This window comes from Telopea speciosissima, chromosome 6 (assembly GCF_018873765.1).
Source record: "Telopea speciosissima isolate NSW1024214 ecotype Mountain lineage chromosome 6, Tspe_v1, whole genome shotgun sequence".
Classification (NCBI taxonomy): domain Eukaryota; kingdom Viridiplantae; phylum Streptophyta; class Magnoliopsida; order Proteales; family Proteaceae; genus Telopea; species Telopea speciosissima.
In genome coordinates, this window is record NC_057921.1 from 50929635 (window position 1) to 50947666 (window position 18032).

General features: G+C 36.1%; 4 protein-coding genes across 4 annotated transcripts in view; all 4 read left to right on the forward strand.

Annotated features, from left to right (window-relative positions):
- Positions 1-4944, forward strand: part of LOC122664253 (ABC transporter C family member 3-like) — a 22488-nt gene extending 17544 nt beyond the window's left edge. Inside the window, exon 6 of the mRNA XM_043859999.1 lies at positions 4934-4944. The gene's annotated coding sequence lies outside the window, so the exon portion shown is untranslated. The remainder of the gene's footprint in view (positions 1-4933) is intronic.
- LOC122664252 (polygalacturonase non-catalytic subunit AroGP2-like) overlaps positions 1-13392 on the forward strand; it is an 18335-nt gene extending 4943 nt beyond the window's left edge. Inside the window, exon 2 of the mRNA XM_043859998.1 lies at positions 12420-13392. Within this exon, the coding sequence (XP_043715933.1) occupies positions 12420-13391 (972 nt within the window). The 3' untranslated portion in view covers position 13392. The remainder of the gene's footprint in view (positions 1-12419) is intronic.
- LOC122664256 (ABC transporter C family member 3-like) lies at positions 443-8284 on the forward strand. The gene is made up of 10 exons (XM_043860003.1): positions 443-2834; positions 3075-3161; positions 3249-3899; positions 4006-4170; positions 5983-6277; positions 6384-6592; positions 6751-7056; positions 7490-7553; positions 7793-8032; positions 8154-8284. The coding sequence occupies exons 1-10, from the start codon at positions 459-461 to the stop codon at positions 8252-8254; spliced, it is 4494 nt and encodes a 1497-aa protein (XP_043715938.1). The 5' UTR covers positions 443-458; the 3' UTR covers positions 8255-8284.
- A 1374-nt stretch (positions 13393-14766) lies between the features above and the next one.
- Positions 14767-16668, forward strand: LOC122665903 (increased DNA methylation 1-like). The gene has a single exon (XM_043862032.1). The coding sequence runs from the start codon at positions 14767-14769 to the stop codon at positions 16666-16668; it is 1902 nt and encodes a 633-aa protein (XP_043717967.1).
- The last annotated feature ends 1364 nt before the right edge of the window (positions 16669-18032 follow it).

Genomic DNA, 18032 nt, shown 5'->3' on the forward strand with positions numbered 1-18032 from the left:
TTTTCTATAATATGTTAATCTAAAATATTTATTGGTTTATTTCATCTCATATTACTGAGTTTCTATCCTCTCTACTGATGTTCTTAATTAAAATAAATAAATAAATAATTGAACATGGACTAAATTGGATATAATTGTAGCTTCTTCCATTCATGATTTTTCTATGAAAATTTTGCCTACACTTTTCCTATTTGTATATTTTAAATAATTTTTGTTCTATTTGTTCATTAACAGGTTCAACTACATCTAAGGGTGATACTGAGAGTCCAATATTGGTCTAAGTCTTTCTAAACCACATAAGGTGGAAATGGTTTCCAGTTGATGCTAGAGTCTCCACAACATTTTTGCAAATGGGTTTGCATCAATTAACAATGTGGTAAAGCTGATATAGGATTTGCATTGAATTTTCCTACGCTAAACCACCAAATTATAAACTGAAGAAAAGAAAATTTGCAAACATGAATGCTTTTGAACAATCAAAGAATGATATCAATATCTGGATTTTTATTCAGCAGTCTTCTACAACCATTTTCCTACACGGGTTTTCTGCTTCTTCACACATAATTTTGTTATTAGTTTTATCCATTTCATGGGCTTGTAAGAAATCCACAATACCTACCCCTGAAAATTCAAAACCAAGGTTGAAGAATACATATACTTTATACCATTGGTCAACCCTTATATCTTGCATGGGTCTGTCTTTTTGTGACCTTCTCCTATGCATGTTAAATTACTTTTCTGGGTATAGACATGGTTGGTCTGATCTAAAGATTTTTGCCCAATTGGATTTTGGATTCAGAACACTCACTTGGTTTGTGATCTCTGCTTACTTGTACATCAAGTTTCCTCATTCAAGTGAGCACAGGTTCCCTATTCTACTAAGGATTTGGTGGGCCTTCTACTTCCTAATGTCTTGTTTCTATCTTGTTATGCATCTTGTTCTATATTGGAAACATTCATCCTTATCAATTCTGCTATGGGGTTCCGATGTTGTATCCATTATTGCTTGTTTGTTCTTTTGTTATACTGGGCTGTTTGGTAAGGGGCGAGAATGTGAAGACTTCCTTCTTTTGGAACCTCTTTTGAAAAACAGTTCTAATCGTAACAATGGTGATGGAGAGCAAGGATCAACTGTTGGTGGAGAGACTGTAACTCCTTATGCAAATGCCAATCTTCTTAGTATTTTTAATTTTGCTTGGATTGGCCCTTTGCTTGCGCTCGGGTATAAAAAAACATTAGACCTTGAAGATATTCCTCAGGTTGCCAATTATGATAGTGCCAATGTGGTCTTTGCTCGTTTTAGAAATAAACTTGAATCAGATGGTAATGACAGTGGTCAAGTAAGCACACTCAAGCTAGTGAAGGCATTGATTCTCTCAACATGGAAAGAAATTTTATGGACAGCTTTATTATCCATTGTATGCACGTTGGCCTCTTATGTTGGACCATATCTTATTGATGCATTTGTTCAGTATCTCAATAGCCCTCACCAACTAAAATATAAAGGCTATAAACTAGTAGTTATTTTTTTTCTTTCAAAGCTTATAAGATGCCTTTCAGAGAGGCACTTATTCTTTCAATTACGAAAGATGACAATGAATGTCTGTGCTGCCTTATTCTCAATAATCTATAAGAAGAGTCTCAGACTTTCAAATCAATCAAAGCAGGACCACACTAATGGGGAGAGCATTAATTTGATGAGTGTTGATGTTGAGAGGACTGGTTTTTTTAGTTGGTATTTACACGATATGTGGAAGGTGCCTATTCAGATTGTTCTAGCATTGTTGATCTTATACAAGAGCCTTGGGATTGCTTCATTGGTAGCTTTGGTTGCCATATTGATTTTGATGTTAGCAAATGTTCCACTAGGAAAACTACAGAAGAAATTTCAGAGGGAATTGATGGATTCAAAAGATCGAAGGATGAAGGTAACATCTGAGGCTCTGCGAAATATGAAGATTCTCAAACTCCAAGGTTGGGAGATGAAGTTCTTGGCTAAAATTATTGACCTAAGGAACTTTGAAACAAAATGGTTAAAAAAACTACTTTATTCATCAGCTGTGATTGCCTTTGTCTACTTATCTACTCCCATGTTTGTATCCATGGTTACTTTTGGTTTTTGTATGTTTATGAGAATTCCGTTAGATTCGGGGAAGATTCTATCTGCACTTGCAACATTTCAGTTATTGAAAGGGCCCATTTATAATATTGAAGACACAATCTCTATGATAGTACAGACTAAAGTTTCCCTTGATAGGATAGCCTCATTCCTCTGCCTTGATGATTTTCATCCGGATATAGTACATAATCTTCCAGGAGATAGTGACGAGGTTGTAATTGAGATAATCAAGGGGAATTTCTCTTGGGACCTTCATTCTCCTAATATTACATTGAAAGATCTTAATTTAAAAGTGTATCATGGTATGAGAGTGGCTATTTGCGGTTCTGTTGGGTCAGGAAAGTCAAGCCTACTTTCATGCCTATTAGGGGAAGTGCCAAAGATATCTGGAGCCATTAAGTTGAATGGGACAAAGGCCTACGTTGCACAATCACCTTGGATACAGAGTGGCAAGATAATAGACAATATATTGTTCGGTAAGGTGATGAACAAGGAAAGGTACGAAATGATTCTTGAAGCATGTTCATTGAAGAAGGACCTAGAATTGTGTGCCTTTGGGGACCAAACTATCATAGGAGAGAGGGGGATCAACTTGAGTGGTGGGCAAAAGCAAAGAATCCAGATTGCACGTGCTTTGTACCATGATGCTGATATTTATCTGCTTGATGATCCATTTAGTGCGTTGGATGCTCACACAGGGACTCATCTATTTAAGGTAATTGCTCTCTAACCTTTACTTTAAAGCATCTTAGCTTGCATCACAATATTGTTCACCGGAAATTGAGTTTGTTCTAAAATTGTTCTAAGAAGAATGATATCATGAATTCATGATTGCCAAAACAAACAAGATTTATAGACACATTGAGCGATACATGTTCTTACATGAAACCTATGTTGTTATGTTTCTTATTGTCATGAGAAATAAATTTTATTAAAATCTGAACTTTTATGGCAGGAGTGTTTGTTGGGAATTTTGGGTTCAAAAACAGTAATTTATGTTACCCACCAAGTAGAGTTTTTAACTTCTGCTGATCTTATCCTGGTGAGAGTACTATTTCATCTTTCTTTCTTGACTTCAAGTTCTTTAACCTGGTATGAGAGTGATTATTTACCTTTTCTTGTTTGACAGGTTATGAGAGATGGAAGGATTACTCAAGCAGGAAAGTATGAAGAAATTATTAGTTCAAGAACTGATTTTATGGAATTTATGGGTGCACATAAGAAAGCTTTGGCAGACCTTAATTCTGCCGAACGTCAGGCTGCTTTGAATAATTTAGTTAATGACGAGGAAGATGGAAATATGATATGTAGTGACAAGTCTATTCAAGATGATGAAGAAACAGACCCCAAAAATTACAAAATAGAAAAATTGGTTAAGTCAGAAGGACAACTTGTTCAAGAAGAAAAGAGAGAAAAAGGTGGAATTAGTGTTTCAGCATACTGGAAGTATGTTACCACTGCATATGGTGGGGGTTTTATACCATTGATATTACTAGCACAAATTCTTTTTCAGTTTCTTTTAATAGTCAGTAGTTACTGGATGGTGTTGGCTACTCCCGTTTCACAGGATGTGAGACTTCATGATGGAGGATCCACTCTCATATTTGTTTATGTTGCTTTGACCATTGGAAGCTCTCTTTGTGTATTTATAAGGTCCATGCTCATTGTAACTATTGGATACAAGACATCCACTCTACTCTTCAACAAAATGCATATGTGCATTTTCCATGCTCCCATGTCATTTTTCGATTCTACTCCAAGTGGAAGGATTCTAAATCGGGTTAGTAAATATGCTTAATTACTTTTGAAATACAAATAATCTTGTTTGATTACCATAAAAGTTAATATATTTATAAATGTTATATAAATTCTATTTTTGTATACAGGTATCCATAGATCAAAGTGTAGTTGATACCACTATTCCACGTCAAATTGAAGAACTTCTTATCTCAATCGTAGGATTCTTAGGAACTATTGCAGTAATGTCACATGTTGCATGGCAAATGTTAATAATTTTTATTCCAGTCACTGTGACATGCATCTGGTATCAGGTAATTCTAGAGCCAGTTCCACTTTTCATGATTAATTTCAAATAAAGCACAACCATAGTTTCCACATGGTTAACATGTCATAATACAATAAGTTCATTCAAGCTTTATTTGATTAGTAAATTCTAAATCTGTTTTGCTCGATGCATATATAATTTGGTGTATAAGTGGTAATTTAAACTTTAATAATCTTCTTGAATTTATAAAAAATATACCCAAAATTTCATTTGTTCAATCACATTTTCACGTAAATTAATGCAAAAGACTATAGTCTTTTCTTACCAAAATTATTTGAGAAAAAGGATAAAATAAGGCCACTGTTGTCGAAGTGCAAAATGCACATAAAGCGACATGGCTACACTTTTGATATGCAGAAATATTTTAGATATATGTTGATTAAAAATATAATATGCCATTTAGCTCTATTGGATTAAAGAAAAATGTTCATCGTAAAGCTTGACTAAGAGACTTGTTTTAGTGGTCCAACAGTTTTGGGTCATGTGGAAGGTTGTTCTAGTTAAACCAACCATTAGATAGATGTTTCATGTTGATTGGATTTAGTCATGTGGAGGGTTGTTCTAGTTAAACCAACCATTAGATAGTTGTTTCATGTTGATTGGATTTAGTCATGTGTGAAGTTTTGGACCCAATATTTATTGTTTGGACCCCATGTTTGGATTTTTACCTTGTATTTTCAATGGTTAATTGAAGTTTTCCAAAGTTGCGGAAGTTTAATTCTAAACCAATCAAGGCTCAAATTTAATAGATGGACAGGTGGTGATTTGGAGAACCCATGTTGGAGAACCCACGTTGACAAAATTTGAGCCCAATAGAACTACCATGGGGAAAATATTTGGACACAAGAGAATTCTATTTAGGTGGACTACATAGGAACCAGTGCCATAGTAGTAATTAGGAATTTTTATCCTCTCAAGAATGGTGCACTGCCCAATACACCACACTTGAGCATCCAACGGTGACCATGAGACTGAGAGGATGAACTTTAGGTGCACACAACCCAGTGCATTGTCGGATGCACAAGTGAGGTGCACTAGACAGTGCACTGCACTTGAGAGGATAAAGATCCATTAATTAGTGGACAATTTTCAATGGAAAAATCTTCTTCTTTCCTTTCCACCTTTTTTCCACTTCCCTTTTTTCTTTCCATATTTCTTTCACATCCCTCTTTCTTTCCAAAGTGAAGCATGCATGATATGATTTATGCTAAGTATGCATGAGTATCGTACTTAGCCTACGTGAAGCGCCTAGGCTAGTTTATGCTGTATATTTACTACACATGCATGTGTTTTTGGTGATACTGAATAAGGCCATACCATCCACAATTCATCATTAGAAATTTTATATTTGACAAAAAAAAAGAGAGCGGATATGAACACATGCATTTATTAATTGAATTTGAAATTTGATAAAATAATTAAAACCGGTAGGAAAAAAGAAAACGAATACCCCAAAATTTCAAATACAATTACACTCATATTCAGTAAATTTTTAATCTAAGAATTCGGGGATAGAAACTTCGAGATATAGTCAACATAATTGTATATAATTCAATAAACATAAAATAGAAAATAGTAACCATTTAAAAGGAACAACAATTGACATAAGTAAGATAGAATGGGATATTGTCCTATAATTCATTCATAATGGTGGCGTTCCATCAACCATCTAAATGTAAGCAACTCACATTAGAAAATCTCTCATAAAAAAATTCTATACCATTTTCTCATTAATTATACATTCACTATATTTTTTTAAAGTTATACATATATTTTTTTTATGAACCTTGTCTTGTAGCGATACTACATATCTGCAGCACGAGAGCTATCACGACTGGTTGGAGTATGCCAAGCTTCAATTATACAACATTTTTCCGAATCTAATTTAGGTTCATCCACAATCAGATGCTTTGATCAAGAAGAGAGGTTTATAAACACTAACCTCAAGCTAGTGGATGGTTATTCCCGACCTATATTTCATTTTTCTGGTGCAATAGAGTGGTTATGCTTCCGCATGGATATGTTGGCATCCATCACATATGTCGTCTCTTTGATTTTCTTGATCTCTGCGCCGAAGGAAATATTGAGTCCTGGTAAAAAGTTGAACTTGAGATCTTATAAAATTATTCTTTAGGGTAACCACGATTGATTGTTCTCATGAAATTTTGCATTTATTTTGTTTTCTTTTCTCTTTTGAAGGTGTTATGGGTCTAGCAGTCACATATGGGCTTAATTTTAGTATGCATGGGATTATATGGGATCTTTGTAGTCTTGAGAGTAAAATCATATCTGTTGAGAGAATACTGCAATATACTTCTATCCAGAGTGAACCCCCTCTATTGGTAGAAGAAAATAAGCCAGATCGAGAATGGCCACAACAAGGGAAAGTTGATATTTTTGATCTACAGGTAATCCATAATCTAATTTTCTTAAGTCCTTATCTTCATACTTATTTCCTTGTTTAGTAGAATAGACCCTGAAGCCTAGTTAATGTTTTTGGACAATTCTTCCTGCTCTTATAGAATTCTATTAAGATTTATAATTTGATTATTTAATATGTATGTAGGTCCGGTATGCTCCACACCTTCCTCTTATCTTGAGAGGTCTCACATGCAGTTTCTTGGGAGGGATGAAGATTGGCATTGTTGGGCGAACAGGAAGTGGTAAATCAACTCTCGTACAAGTCCTCTTCCGCATGCTTGAACCTACGACTGGTCAGATTTGGATAGATGGTATCGACATTTCTAAGATTGGTCTTCATGACTTGCGGTCAAGATTGAGCATCATCCCACAAGACCCAATAATGTTCGATGGGACTTTAAGAAGCAATCTTGATCCACTTGAAGAATATACTGATGAAAAGATCTGGGAGGTGGGCCTTTATTTTCATTTGATGATTAGTCTTTAGCCAATGACAAAGAAGGATGGACATATCACGCGTTTACTAATGCTTTGCGCACAAACAAACATATCAAGTTTGACTAGTTGTGACATGTATCTCTATAAAATCTTTTCTCCTGATCATCCTTTTTTTTTTTTTTGTAATATTAATTTTTAAATCATTTCCATTGAGATATTAAAATCATTTCATTAGATGCATTGGATTATATTTGGGCCAAGTTTAGCCTAAAAGATTCTCTTAGTTAGGACTTGAGAAGTGCACTACTTTTACTATCTTGTTTTCCATTTCCACTTGACAGCCCATGCTATTTCATTTCATCATTTGCTTAAATCATCTTTAATGATCAATTTTGTATCATATTCAAGCAAAGTGGTAAGTTGACATGGATTTTTTGTTGTCTTAGGTTTTAGATAGATGTCAGCTTGGTGATGAAGTTAGAAAGAAGGAAAGAAAGCTTAATTCTGCAGGTTTGCTTTTTCTCATATTCACTCTATACAAAAGTTGATTGACATTAAATATTTCCATGTGCAAGTGCATTTTTTTTTTTGGTAAACATGTGCAAGTGCATTGTTGTATGATATTTCTAACTTATAGTGTACATCCCAACCTCCCATCCCCAACCCCTATTCCGACAAGAATAGGGAAAGAAAAGTTAACAAAAAAGAGATCCTTAATAGCTAACCCATTTTCATATGATATGTCACAGTGACTGAGAATGGAGAGAATTGGAGCATTGGTCAAAGGCAACTAGTCTGTTTAGGGCGGGTATTACTGAAGAGGAGCAAAGTGTTAATACTCGATGAAGCTACTGCATCGGTAGACACTGCGACTGACTATCTAATTCAACAAACGCTTAGGCAACACTTCTCAGGATCGACTGTTATCACAATTGCACACAGGATAACATCAATTCTTAATGTTGATATGGTCCTCCTCCTTGATAATGGTTAGTAGCTAATAATTAGTACAACATAATCAAATTGGTATAGTTGAGTGTGGTAATACATCTTCTCATCCTTTTCTAGTGCTTGCCTAATCAGATCAACATGTTTTCTTGTCTTAAATAGGCCTTGTATTGGAATATGATTCCCCAACAAAATTGCTAGAGATCAAATCTTCATCATTTGCAAAGCTTGTTAAGGAGTATACTCGAAGTTGTAGTTCCTAGTTTTTGAAAGACTAAATAAGTTATGAATGTTCAAATTTAAGCAAGCTGCATTGTATTGAGGTGCATTGCTATTTTGAGTATGATGATATTTTGTTGGGCGAAGGCGGTAGAAAGCATTGGGGTATATAAACGGAGATGATCAAGAAGGGGAAAGTAAATCTTTTTTTTCATGCATTTCTACAATCGTTGGAAGAAGATTTAGTAGCCCGAGTATCTTTAGACTATCACAAATATCTACAATGTGGCGCATTTGATAGAGCTAAAATTTGGACAAGTAGAGAACAAGATCCCTACTCGCATGTCAAGTTGTAGCTAAAATGGAGTTAGCCAAGTGACAAGATAAATATTAGAAATTCCAGTGGAAAATGCAATTTAAAAAAAAAATGTACAGTTGAAAATAAAAGTGAATCAACCAGTATAAGGGAAGGTGTACGCTTGAATCTAAGTCTAAATTTGACATGTGTCTAACTTTAGACCATTTTCTAAATATCCAAAAGGGTCAAAATTGTCACATCATCCTTCCATGTGGCAAAACTTAGTGCTGGTCTAGAAACACTTCAAGAACTTGCCAGTCAAAAAACTTATGCCATAAAGCTTTTAAAACAGAAAATTTTGGTCAATTGCTACTTTAGGCATATCTTAATTTATCTACTGCCAAAGTCTCCTTGATTAACAATAGTGTTAATTTTTCTATGCCTAAATTTTCATACTGAATCTTGATATGATTAAATTTCTAAGTTTCCCCTCCTCTCAATGTTTTCCTTTCATGGTTATGCATTTTGACTCGACAGCCTCATAATTGGTTCCTAGAGCGGCAATTTAATTTTTTCTCAGAATCAATCATATGGAAGGTTATTCTGCCCTAAAAACCTGGCTTAGGTTCTTCGCAAAAAAAGTTATTCCTAATTAAATAAAATTTCAAGACATCAACGTTATGATTGATGTCTTTTTATTTCATAAAATTTCTAATTTCCCAAGTCTGGTAAGTTAGGCTGCGTTTGATAATAATTCTGCTCTTAGAAAGTACTTTTAACTAATAAGCACTTTTTATCTGATTGTATTCGAAGAGAGTAATTAAATGGAATGGACTAGCGTTTGGTAACTTCGGAAAAAAAAGTGCTTTTGGAAAATAGATATCCTATCACATGGCCAGTTTCGCTTTTGCATTGGTTGGCCTTCTTTGTCGAACCTAAAGCTTCGACTTTCCAGGTTGGGAGAAGGTGTAGGTTTTCTGAGATGTACATGGAGCATGTGGCCAACGACACACTCTGGTCGTAATGGAGGGTGGTGGTGGTTCCCATGGAAGTGGCAGTACTACTATGAGGTTGGTGGTGGTCCGGTTGTGGAGCAGGAAAAGGGAAAGTCGGTGGGGGTGTTTGACTGGGTTGTTGTTGATTGTAATTTTTAAATATTTCTTAAAGCCAATTTTGAAAGAAAACTCGGCAATGGATCATGGCGGCATCTCGTTTGCTGCTCTCCAGATCTGAGCTTTCATCTCCTTTCTATTTTGTTCAGATATGTTCGGCTGTGTATTAGGTAAGCGGTGAAAGCACCATTGGAGGAGATGGTGGTGTTGCCTAGGGATGTAAACGGATCGGATTCGGCTTGGATAGTGCCATATCCGCATCCGCATCCAATTAGCTTTCGGACGGATTCGGATAGTGCTAAACAGATACGGACACAGATATGGAAACGGATTTTGACTATGCATTTACATCCCTAGTGTTGCCACAGAGTAGAGAGTCGAGACTCAAGTAAAGCTCAAATTTGTGGGCAGGAGGTGTCAAGGTCCCCAACTTAAATGTCTAGTTTGGGGCCTATTGGATTTGACTAGGTGGTAAAATAAGGCTTTAGAGCTGATAAAGACATGCTTAGGACTTGTTTATAGTATGACCTCAAATAGAGCTGTTGGAGATCTAAGATCCATGCGGTCGACACCATTTAGTGATACTTTGATGTTGATATGATGTTTTTTTTTTTGTTTTCATCCCATTTCGAGACCTTGAGTTGAATGTTGGGTAGTTAAGAAGCGATACGTAGCTAAGAAGGGTCGATGCCCTAGAGTTTGCGTCGATGTTGTACACCTCCCTCCTTCCAGTTCTTTATTTACATTCAATCACCCATTTAGTTTGTGTCGATATTGTTTGCCCCTCTTCCCCCTTACTTCCTTATTTTATTTTTTCTATTGGCTCTTCTAAGATCCATGTAGCTGACTCCATTAAGTTGGGATAAGGCTGAGATGTTGTTGTTGTAAAATAAAACTTTAAGGGTCTAGAAATAAAACAAAAGGATGTCTGAAAATAGAAGGGAAATGCAAATACAAGAAGGTATAAGATTCAATTTCACTTTGAATTTGACAAGCGACTGATCCAAACTTTACTCCATTAGGGTGTGTTTTGTTGTGTAAATCCACAGATGGTAATTTCGTGGAATCGTGATTCTCAATTATTAAAATGATTTGTTTGTGTAAGTCCAAAAAATTAAGAGAACCACATGATTCCACTTTTTGTACTAAAGTTGTTTCATTTTTGAGTTTACCTTAAGAGGTGAACTCACATATGGACCACCTGATTCCATAGTACATTTAAATATCATGATTCAACCTGGAAGCAACATTTTTAATAATTAATATTTTATTAAAATAAAACACTAATAGTTAACAAAATAAAAGTTTATATTTTATTAAATAAAATATCATTTTTTAGTTAAATATTATGCTTATATTTTTTAAATAAAACACTAATATTTTATCAATTGACCGCCTTAAGGTAACCAAACAGCTTTTCAGATAGATTTAGGATGAACCCAACTAACAGACTCAAGATAACCAAACAATTGTTCAAGAAGATTCATTTCATAGAATCATGATAATCAAACAACTTATTTTCTAGAATAACGAATCCATAGATGGTAACTCTGTGGAAAACCATCAAGAATTAATACAGGCTCCAACAGATTTACGCAACCAAACACACCCTTATGTGAATTACCATATCATAGTTCCAAGTGGTGAAAACTAGTTCAGCTATACAGGACCCTTTTACCCAATAAAGCTAACTAATTGAAACCAAATTGACACTTTTCCTTCTCTTTAATTAGTACTTTGAAAATCTTGTGAAAGTGAAGTTAGTTAAACAATAACGATTACTCCAAATGTAGGGGTAAAGTTCCATGCTCTGTTGGAAGTTTGCTTTAAACCTTCACTGATGGTCATAATAAAAAATGGACTAAGTTTCCATCCACCCATAGAAGACGGTTTACCCACCATCTTAGGGTTCACAAAACCTTATAGGGTTTTAGTATGTTTCCAAAATGCCTTTTCGATACCTCCTCCCGTCTTGTCTCGTTCTGCAGTGAATGGGATGACATTCACCCTTTTTTTTGGTTAGAAATATGATGACATTCACCGTGGGTGGAGGAAAACTTGGTCCAAAAAAACTTTATACTTTTCATAGACAAATTGGAAAATTACAGAATACATTTAACCATTTTGTAGAGTGACAAACTCTCCCTCTCCCCCCCCCCCCTTTTCTTTATTGGGATTTTCTTATTGACACCCCCTCAAAACGCCAAATAATTAGTAACATTTTTTTTGCCCATTTGGTATGACATACAAATTTTTTTCCAATGAGGGTACTAGTGTCATTTTACATGCATACTAGAACAATTTTCATGACAACGATACCTTTTGATAATGACAATATGATGTCACTTTTTCAATTTATTTTGAAAACCCATTTATACCCCTATTTTAAAAACCTTTTGGGAATAAAATAAACAACAATTAAAAGAAATTGTAAAGTTCTAAATACACCTATAAGGTGTCGTTTAGACATTAGGCTGGCTCAAAATTTCCTGAGCTGCACTCTTTAGACAATCCTTTATTTGTTGGTACAAAAAAAAATTTCCCTCTATATAAATTGATAACCCCCTTCATGCAACAAACCTAACTCATTCCCACAAAGGCACAAACCCTACTCATTCCGTTTTTTATTTCAATTCCACCATGCTGCATCCCATTTTGTTGCTTGGACTTCTGACAATATCACACTTTAGTGTAAGAAAAATGATGGTTTTCAATTATTAATTCATTCAAACATGGTTATTGCTTCTTCCTGTTTTACCTTTCTTATTTGGTTGTTATTTTGCCCCCATGAAATTGCAGGGTTTGCAAGCTGAAAATGCCTTCTTACAATACTGGGAAGAGCATATTGGTCTTCCACACCCTCCACATTGGTTAGCTGCAAAGGCTTCTCCATTAAGCCTCCATCAGGCAACAATGTTTATGAAAGTTATGGAGGAAAATGATTTGGCTTCTCACCTGCATTTGTTTTGTAAGCAGGCTAATATTGCTTGTTCTACAAATGCACTTGTGAAGAAGACAACGAACGACACAACTCTGCCACCAATAGCCCCATGGAATGATGACAAACTGAAATATCACCTTCCAAATGAAACACCCTTGTCGGTTGCCAGCCAAGGGGGATTACCATATTTTCGAGAATCAATGGTGAAAGAGGGAAGTTATATGCCTATCCCTGATCTAAGGGACCCAATTTCATATAAATCATTCTTGCCGCGATCCCTAGCATCAAAAATCCCATTTTCTTTTGCCCAACTTGAGGAATTGAAGAAGCTTTTTGGTCTAGTGGATGAATCAAACATGGATGAATATATTCAAGACACCCTTAAGGTATGTGAGGAGAGTCCCATTCAAGGTGAGCAAAGCACCTGTGCAACTTCTGCCGAGGATTTCATTGATTTTGTTGTCGAAAAACTAGGGCATCATGTACGCGTATGGAGTACTGAGAGTGTTGAAGGATCATATGAGAATGTCACATTTGGAACTGTGAAACTCATATATGGAAACCTCTCCGAACCTCCAACCTTATGTCATAGTCAGCCATTCCCATTTCAGATATATTATTGCCATGTTTTACCGAAAGTAAAAGTATATGTAGTTGATATACATGCTCGGAAGAAAGTGAATCATGCGATCATGGCATGTCACTATGACACATCAACTTGGAATCCAAATCATATTGCTTTTAAGTTACTTGGTTTTGGCCCAGGACTTATTGAAGTCTGTCATTGGATAAATGAGAATGGAGTGGTCTGGACGAAGACTTTAGGTTGAGGAGCATTTGAAGATTTGATTATCTTCCAGATCTCTTGTTTGTGTGACATTTTACTGCTATAAATAATTACCTATTTTGGCTTGTTTATTATGTCTTTTTAAGTTCCACAAATATAATTTTGTTCTTCAATTGTTCGACATAATAGATAACTTTGAAATGTTTGATTCCCCTCCTTACCCCCCCAAAAAAAACGTCTACTTACAATCTTAAAAACAGACAAGCTTTACGTCTTTATTTGTAAAATGAGAAAAAAGATATGTACTTGGTGTTTCCTATGCCCTCTCACAAGACACCATGAAATGACACCTTTGTCTTTTAGGTAGATACCCAAGCCTGCTTCCCCCCCCCCCCATTGACCCAGACGCTTGTGTAGAGACCATACGACCAAGTAGAGATCTCTTACTGTCTTTGTCAAAGCTATAGTCACGGATGTTAAACGGAACGGTTTTGGGTAATTGAGACGGTTTCTTACCAATTTCAGTCCCAAGGGGGTCAATCTCAGAACTATCCTGTTACTAAACGATCCCAAAACTAGGATCTGATCCCATTTGGGATAGTCTGGTTCTGATTCCTTAACTGTTCTAAGCACTCAAAGTCTCAAACAGTCAAATATGTACAAAATTCTTCTATATACAAATAAATTGCCAACCATACAAATAATTGAATATATTCTTAAACATAAAATAAACAAACATCAATTCTTAAAAATACAAAACACTTATTTGGTTTCAGTCCTTTATTGTTAGATTTCATTCTCATTTACCATTAGGGTTTCTTGCAAAAACGAAAATAGAAAGTAACTCATGTGGGGGATCTAAATAATTTTATCCCGTTGAAATAAGGTATGGCACTATGGCTACCAGCCTACCACTCCATTTTGAAGAGTCCTAATATCGTAGTCGACAATTTTTCTAGTTTCTAAATTATTCTTCTCCAAATATAAAAGGTTTGTTGGTGGATATTCCGAATTCGTCACTAGTGATGGACGGCTCCGATTAACTATAATCACATCAACAGTTAACATCCACTGCAGTAAGTATAAGGATAGTATGAGACCAATAGACGGCTCAGATCAACTATTAATCATATCAACAGTTAAGATTTACTGCAGTGATATAATTTCTCAGTGCGTATGCGCTTCTACCACTCACTTCCAACAGTCGTGTAACTAACTCCCTGACGACTTCCACTCTCCTAATCGAACTCGACTTCTACTCTCCCGCTTCTACTCAAACTTTGTTTTTTAAATAGAAAACTATGTAAAACCATTCTTGTTTCCTTAAAAAACGAAAGAAATTTCCCTATGATCTACGGTCTCTTTAGATAGATTGATAAGAAAGAAATTTTTTTTTCTATGATCTACTGTTTCTTTACATGGCTCCATTAATTGATGCAGATCTTAAAGTCGAACCCGAATTCCTTCCCCAGGCTTTATTGGAATGGCACCAATTTGAATCAAAGAAGTCATCAAGTAAGAACAAGAGCGAGCTCACCTTACGAGCAAAGAAACACCTCTCCTATCTTGGTTGGATTTTCAAGTTCGCTCAAAAGAAAACTAGGAATGAATTGCGTTATATTTCACCAGAAGGTAAGATATTCAATTCTCTTAGATTAGCTTGTGAATATTGCATGGAGAATCAAGAATATGATATAGAGGTACCTCCATTAGAATACATGATCACTGAAGAACCAGTTTCTAATGGTATTAAGCGTGGTCGCGGTCGACCGCGGAAGTACCCATGTGATGCTCAGAAGCAGAAGAGAGGGAAGAAGTTGTTGTCAATACCGGTTTCCAATCAAGCAATTTATAATGGTAAAAAGCGTGGTCATAAGAGAAAGTCTTCTCCATGTGATGATCAGAAGCAGAAGAAAGAGAAGAACAACCAAGCAATTGAGAACAGAGAATCCAGTGAAGCCACCAATATTTCTCAGTTAATAGAAAGCAAGATTGTGTCGGAGAACGCAGAGGTACATTACATCGATGCTGATGCTCCATTAAAAAGGGGGAGTATAACCCGTGAAGGCAATATTTGGTGCGATTGTTGCAACAAGAAATTCGATGTCAAAAGCTTTGAAGCTCATTCTGGTGGCGCTTTTCGTAAACCTGCTCTTTGTATCTTCTTGGAAGAAGGAAGATCATTGCTAAATTTTGACAACAACAAGAGTGACGATTTATGCTCTATTTGTCATGAAGGAGGTGATATATTACTTTGTGATCAATGCCCCTCTGTTTTCCATAAGAATTGTGTAGGTTTAGAAAAAACTCCTGATGGAAAATGGTTCTGCCCATCCTGTACATGTGGTATATGTGGTAAAAGTGAGTTCAATAAGAACAAGGAAGAATTTACAGAGAATTCTAGTTCAGTTTGTGATCAATGTGAGCATGAATTCCATGTTGGATGTTTGAGGAGAGAGGGATACAAGAAATTGAAAGCTTGTTCTAAAGGAAATTGGTTCTGTAGTAACAATTGTGAGAAGATATTTATGGGTCTTCAAAAAATTCTAGGGAAATCAATTCCTATAGAGAATTCTGATGATGATGATAACTTATTTTGGAAGATTTTGAGGTATAATAGCAAAGAATTGGATTCTGAGTCTATGATGGAGTTTCATGCTAAGCTTAACATTGGTCTTGCAATAATGCATGGAAGCTTTGAACCAATTCATGAAGCATTTACAGATAGTGATCTCATTGAAGATGTTATTTTCAGTAGGGGATCAAAGCTGAACCGGTTGAACTTTCGAGGGTTTTATACAGTTCTATTGGAGAGAGAAGATGATGTGATTTGTGTGGCTACACTTAGGATTCATGGTGAAAAAGTTGCAGAAGTGCCCTTAATTGCTACTCACCCGACGAATCTTCGACAAGGGATGTGTCGTAGATTAATGGAAGCAATTGAAAAGAAGCTTGTTGAGTTTGGAGTGAAGAGGTTGGTATTGCCTGCTGCTGGACAAGCACTAGACATATGGATTGATCACTTTGGGTTCTCCAAGATGATGGATTCGGAGAGACTGAAGTTTTTGAGCTACACTTTTCTAAATTTCCAGAAATCTACTATGTGTCAGAAATTCTTAACAGGAAATTCTTTGAAGAACCTAAGTTATAAGAGCATTAATTTAGATGGGAACAGTACAGATTCAGAGAGGGAGGATGATCAGGTTCTAGTACAAAAACCATTCTCATACACTTTGAGGCGCACAAATGGAATCCAAGAGAGTGATGAGTGGATTCCACAACCAAGACATCAAGCAATGCGACATGTTGCAGCAATGTAAGCAATGATTGTCTCTTGTCGATCTATCTGTTCAGCAAATAAATGGCAATTGTATCTATCAATATGTATGGTCTTGGATCATCAGTAATGAATTTTCCTTAGAGTTTGCCCATTTGATTGATCCACTTACTTCTATTATATCAATCTTTACTCATTACTTACTTCTATTATATCAATCTTTACTCATTAGTGTTGAAGGTGTTAAAACTTTAACCATCCTGCATGCTGTTGAGCTATTTTTCCGCGGGACCTCCCCTAAACTATAGTCATGCAGTAGAGTTTAACCACCAATATCAAGATGGATTGGTATGATTCCTCTACCCTAGGACATCAAAATATCTAACCATGATGTTTTCTCAAGAGCCATTCTGTCAACAAAGTTAGCTAAATTTCAGCTTATTAGAGTGAAGGATTGGTAGGATTCTCTAGTTTTTTAACTTTCTTGAATGTAAGAGGGAATTGGCAGCTAGGTCCCATATATATATATATATGGCCCTCTCACACTCTCTCCCCTTCTTTCCTTAAACACGTGAGTGCAACACCCCCTCCTGTGCTCCCATTGGCTCAGCATGTTGAAACCGTTACACACCGGCAGCGTGTAGATCCCCCTGCCTTATTTGTTTTTATACAATGTGTTTTTTGTTTGGGAAAAAGAATGATGCTTGGTTGCGTCGATCCTGTGTCTAGACATAGGAGAGCACAAAACTCCCACCCCATACCTCATGAAATAAAACTCCCATCCATGTTGATTCCCCTTTGTGTGCTTTCATTGGCCCCCAGCTGGTGCAGGGGCTACGCAACCAGGCAGCGATTGCTTGCCCTGTTTGATTTTACAGAGTGTTTTAATATAGAATCTTCAAAATTTTACTGGGATTGAAACCCAATGCTTCCAACACTAAACAAACCCAACTTATATGGAGTAATCCCAAAGACTGGGAAATTTGAAGCAAGCTAGATCAATTATCTATCTCCCCACTCCCTTCATATGGTTTTGACTTTTGAATGTACATGATTTGTGACTGCAAAGATTTCTCAATGCCTCCTGGGCACCAAAAGCATGTACTGTACATAATAAATCTAATTCATAAGACTAGCCAGGAGGTAGACAGCAAGGGGAAAAGAAATTTTCAGTGGCTGACTGCCCCTTGCCAATCCATGCACACCAGGGAGGATCAATTTTCCTTTATTCCAAAATGTAGAACCAGATCAACCAAGAGAAATGCTAAGCCTACGAAATTGCAACCATGTGACATCATCTCAGCTGCTCAATCAGTAGGGCACACTTTGTTGAACAGCTGATGAAAAGGCCTATGAGGCTACCCTTTCTTCATTAACCAAACAAAGCCTAATCCTAACTACTTGGGA